We start from the raw sequence: 5,408 nt of genomic DNA, 5'->3' as shown, positions 1-5,408 counted from the left end.
AATAGCAATGGGACTGCAACAGCAATGGGATTGCAGCCAGCACTTCCCTGGGTGAATAACCTCAGGGCTGTGCTCCTCCAGGCCTTGCCCACATCATAAAACATCAAGCACTTCCTCTTCAGGGGCAGGAGGGAGAAGTGGGGTGATTCAGGGGCTGAGCCTCAGCACCTGGGAGGGTTTATAAGCTGGGCCACCAGGCCCTTCAGCACCACGAACCTTATTCCTCACCTCTTGCTCCCTGGCCTCCAGGTCTCCCGGCAGCATGGCCTTCAACGGCAAGTACGAGATCGAGAGTGAGAAGAATTATGACGAGTTCATGAAGCGCCTTGGTGAGTGGGGTCCTAAGAACATCTTCCTGGGCTGGTCTGTAACAACTGGCACTGGTCCAGGAACCCAAATTCCTGGGGTAAAGTGGGACAGGACTTCCTTTACTCATTCATTTACTCCTTCCTTTGTTGAGCCTCTATCCCAGGCTCTCGGGCTAATAAGAACCATGAAGACTCTTTGGCTTTAAAGCTCTTAGGGAATATTAGTATCTCCAATTTACTGATAGAAAACTTGAGGCCCAGAGAAGTGGAGTCTCTAGTCCAAGGTTCTACAGCTAGAACCTGGTGAAGTAGAGACTTGATTGGTTTATTCATGCCAACATTTATTGAACACCTACTGTATGGCTAGGGCCAACTCACTGGTCCTGATGGGCCACCACAGCTCTTGCCCAAGGTCACGGTAAGTCTCTGGCAGAGGATATTAGCACCCAGGACCTTACGATGAGATGAGTGATGTCCCCACATCATGCCTTGTAAGAGGTGACAAGGAGTTACCAAAGACTAGGTTTGAGAAGCTCCTTCTTCATTCAGTCATTCAACAAACAAAGGCCTCTTACTGTGTTAGGCTCTCTGGGCAGAGATCAAAGACCCCACGCCTCTTACTTGCTCGATCTGCAGCACTGGTTGTGAGGAACCGATGAGACAGTGGAATTAACAACCCTGCAGAAATCCTGGCGCTCTAATACTGAGGCAGTGCTATTGTCAGAGACCAGTGCCCTCATCCTGGTGACAGAGAGGCCCCCAGAGCAGTGCTCATGTGCCCTGGGGCCTTGGGGAGACCAAAGCCCTTCTGAGTCAATTGCTGGGAGTGGCCCTGAGGCACAGTGACTTGGCCTCCCCTGCAGCAGTCTAATGAGGCAATAGAAGGGAGCCAGTCCCAGTTCTAGACCTGGTGCTGCCCGGAACCTCGACTGAGATGCCGGGAGGCCCCTTTCCTGCCCGTGAGTCTGCACTTCCTAATCTGTGAAGGTAGTCTTGAAGGTCCCCTTCGTTCTAGAAATTTGCGAGCTTGGCCAGTTTCTGTGATAATTATGTTATGTCACTATCAGAAGAACAGCTGTTATTTATTGAGTATAAACTATATGGCAGGAGTTTACAAGACACACTTTAATCCTTACACCAGCCCTGTAAAATGGGCCTTCTTATCCCCATTTTGTATGGAAACACTGAGGTTTAGAGAGGTACTTGACCAAGCTGCAATGGCTCATGGTAGAACTGAAATTTGTGCTTTTAACTGACAGGGTAGCCTGCCCCAGTGGAGGCGAGCTCTTTCCCAAAGCCACATGTTGTAAGCAGCTCTTACATGGCCTTTCTGCTTGTCCCCCCGGGCCAGGGCTCCCCAGCGATGCAATTGAAAAGGGCCGTAATTTCAAGATCGTCACAGAGGTCCAGCAGGATGGGCAGAACTTCACCTGGTCCCAGCACTACCCCGGGGGCCACTCCATGACCAACAAGTTCACCATTGGCAAGGAGTGCGACATGGAGACCATGGGAGGCAAGAAGTTCAAGGTGAGAAGCCACTGGACACTCCTCCCCTCCCTCTTTCCTCAGGCTTCCAGCTAACTTCTGGGTCTCAAATAGGTACCGTGGGGCTGCTCCCCAACTTGAGGTGTCTTTCTCTAGTCTAGTCTCCAGCAGTAAGAGCTTGAGTTCCTTGGCAGTTGACACACTCCTTGGTTTTACCAGCAATGCTACTGTCAATAATAAATAATATGATGATAATAGAATTTGTTAACATTTACTGAGCTTACTGTATGCCAGACACTTGCTGAATACTTCACACGTTAATGCAGTTAATCCTATGAGGTCGCCACAATTATTAGCGATGGGGATGTTGGTCTGAGCCCTGGGATTAAATAGCTTGCCCGATCACACAGCAGGGACAGGCCTTCACACCCAGGCAGTCTGGCTCCAGAAAGCATAACTATGTTTTATGCTGCCTCTGGGTAGCCTAGAGTTGAAGTAGACACTAGAATCAGACTCATCTGGGTCTGAAACTGTACTCTTAGGTAGCAAAGAAGTGAAAGGTGGCTGGCTGGCTGTTCCCATCCTGCCCAGACTGGTCCCTCAGGTCCTCTACCCATTCTGGGTCCCCTCCGGAGCCCCCCAACCATGCCCATGAGTACTTTGCTCTTCAAGCTGCCATGTGAAGAATAAGTAGTCATCCTATTCATATTCTGCCACTTGGCTCTTCTAAAAAGTTAACAATCTCTCATGATGTCTTTCTCTGTCAGTAGTACATATTGATTTGTCTTATTCTTTTTAATGGCCGCACGGTATCCTATGGTAGGGAAATGCTGTCATTTATTTAACACTCCCTCATCACTAGATATTTAGGTTATTTACCAGTGGGTAACCCAGGTTGGATATTTAGGTTGTTTACAGTCACAATCTGCAAGCAACACCCTTGGACAACATCATCCTCATAATGATGATCACTACCAGCAGTGCCTGGCACTGTTCTAAACACTTTACATGTGTCATCTTAAATCACCTGCTGCTCACAATAGCTCTATGAAGTAGGTATAGTTACTAGCTCATGTTAGCGATGCTCAACTGAGGCACAGCAAGGTTGAGTGAGTTGTGCAAGTGATCTGTATCTTTGGTTTGTGTAAAGTAAGTGAATTCCCAGAGAGGAATGCTGGGGCTGCAGAGTTACATAATAACTCTGAGGGTCTGGCCTGCATTTGGGGACCTCTGCCCACTCACACTCAGAGTTATGCTTCCTTTCCAGGCCACTGTGCAGATGGAAGGCGGGAAGGTGGTGGTGGATTTCCCCAACTATCACCAGACCTCGGAGATCGTGGGTGGCAAGCTGGTGGAGGTGAGTGTCCTGCTGGATCCTGGGGGGACTGGAGTGTTTTTCTGCCCCCGGCCATGGCCCCTGAGAGGCGGGCCTCTGAGCAGCTGGCTCTATAAGGACTTCCTGTGTGCTAGGCCTTGTGCTCTCATTTGATCTTCACAATAACCCTGGAAGGTAGGGATTTTTATCCCCATTTTACAGGTGAGGGGACTGAGGCCTGGGGAGGCTAAGTGATAAGCTGGAGGGCACATAGCTTTTATGATGAAGCTGGGATTTGTGACTCCGGTGCTCACACTCAGCGACCTCAGAGGCCCACACCTGGAAGCCCATGGGACCTTCCTCGAGTGTCAATGAAGGGCAAGTCCAGGAGAACCCTGCCAGGACCAACACTCTGCTCCAGCTAGATCTTCTGATTTTTCGAGAGAGGCTGGAAATGTGCACTTCTTTGTGAAATCTCCAGATTAAATGTTGACAACTAATGGAATGTTTTTTAAAATCCTGGCAGGGCTAACACACACACCTGTGGACTGACCCCTCCCATACTTGATGCTCTGTAAACAGAGGTTGAAATGTTGTCCTGGGATGCCCTTCATCTCACTTCCATTTCTAGCCCCCACCCCCCAAACCTGGGGCTCCTCAATGTTCCCCAGGGGAGAGAAACGGAGGTGAAGTTAAGAGGAAAGCTTGCTGCTTTCCTGTGAAGAACATTAGAACAGCTGCCGACATGCACATCTTATGACAGCGTGTCTCTGTGGCCTTGAGCCCTGGCACTGCACACAGGGGCCTTCACTGAACAGTATCCTCTTGCCTGCCTCTTCCACAAAACCTTATGCTTCCTGAGGGCAGGAGCCACACCTGCCCATCACCAAGCACGGGTGCCACACATACCAAATGGTGCAGAGGTTGCGTGTGGCCTCTTGACCTTAGAGGTTCTCTAAACTTCAGTTTTCTCATCTGTACAATGGGGGCAACCTCGCAGTGCTGCTGAGAGGTCTCAGTGGGGTAATGCAAGGGAAGTGACTGGCCTGGGGAACTGAACTGAACAAACAAGTGGAAAGTTATCCTGCAGCGTCATCTGCTTAGCACTTTTGCTACACTGAGCCTGCACAGTGATTCGTGTAACAACTTGAAAAACAGGCCCAGAGAAGTGGTGCCACTGAGTCATTTCTACTCCGGGCTGGGACTGGAGGCTGGTCTTCTGCAGGCTGTGCCCCATGGTCACCCTGGGATCCCTGCATTGATGCCCTCTGTTCTGCTTTTTCTTTCAGATCTCCACCATCGGAGGCGTGACCTATGAGCGTGTGAGCAAGAGGCTGGCCTGAGCGAGCAGGGGGGGCTCCGAGGGGCTCCAGAGCCTCCAATAAAGCTGGTCCCAGAGTGGACATTCTGCTCACCCCAGACCCTCTCTGTCTTTGTTTTCTGGAGTCCTGGGGGTAGTTTCTGGCTGGGGGAGGGTGGGAAACCCTTGAGGATGGGTACACAGGCCAGACCTTGGCCCTGAGATCCCTGTGGGACCTGTGTCGTGGCAGAGGGAGCCTTGTGTGTGGACTAGATACTCCTGAGCCCCTGCAAGAGGCCAAAGGCGGTGCTCAAGAAGCACCCCTCTGTGTACCCCACATCCCACTCTGCTACCCACCACTGTGTGGGTGGAGATAATCCTCTAAGGAGACAAATGCCACCTGGGAGGGGTGACACACTGACTCTGAGATGGGCCACAGGACAAGCATATCAGAATTGGTGTGTGTGTGTGCGGGAAGGGGGGGGGGGGATGGCATTTCCAGGAAAGGTCCCTGCTGCTCGGCTACAAGGCTGCACAACACGTCCCTGGCTCTGCCACTAACTTCCTTTGGGCCTCAGTTTACCTACTGGTACAAAGGGGGGCCAGGAGAACCGGTGAGGGACTGAGGAAAAATGATGGCCCATAAGCTGGCAAAGGGGCAATGACAGTGACAGGAAGGTACGGGGGTGTCATGGTCTGGACTAGCAGCTTGGGCAGCGGTGCCTGGGAGACACTGAGAGGCTGTGGTGGGCTGGGGAAGGTGGTCAGGGGGTCACTCCGACCCCCTGGCGGGTGCCTGAAGCCCGGAGTCAGGGAGGGTGCCGAGGCAGCATTTGGATTGAGCAGATGTCCCTGCCTGGTGACTGCATCCGCCAGGCCCTGGGAGTGGGCAAGATAATCCCTAACCCAGGGCGCGGAAGGGCCTTTCCTCCTCTCCCACCTCCTGGGAGTGGCGCCACATCTGGGTACCGCCTTGATCCCTTTTTAACCCCGTGTGTTT

At 51.8% G+C, this 5,408-nt stretch overlaps 1 protein-coding gene across 1 annotated transcript; it reads left to right on the top strand.

The window, feature by feature from the left end:
* The first annotated feature begins 200 nt into the window (after window positions 1-200).
* Window positions 201-4,519, top strand: FABP6 (fatty acid binding protein 6). The gene is made up of 4 exons (XM_036315222.1): window positions 201-329; window positions 1,660-1,835; window positions 3,061-3,150; window positions 4,398-4,519. The coding sequence occupies exons 1-4, from the start codon at window positions 263-265 to the stop codon at window positions 4,449-4,451; spliced, it is 387 nt and encodes a 128-aa protein (XP_036171115.1). The 5' UTR covers window positions 201-262; the 3' UTR covers window positions 4,452-4,519.
* The last annotated feature ends 889 nt before the right edge of the window (window positions 4,520-5,408 follow it).

This window comes from Myotis myotis, unplaced genomic scaffold (assembly GCF_014108235.1).
Source record: "Myotis myotis isolate mMyoMyo1 unplaced genomic scaffold, mMyoMyo1.p scaffold_m19_p_6, whole genome shotgun sequence".
NCBI lineage: Eukaryota > Metazoa > Chordata > Mammalia > Chiroptera > Vespertilionidae > Myotis > Myotis myotis.
This window is presented reverse-complemented; position numbering and strand designations above follow the sequence as displayed.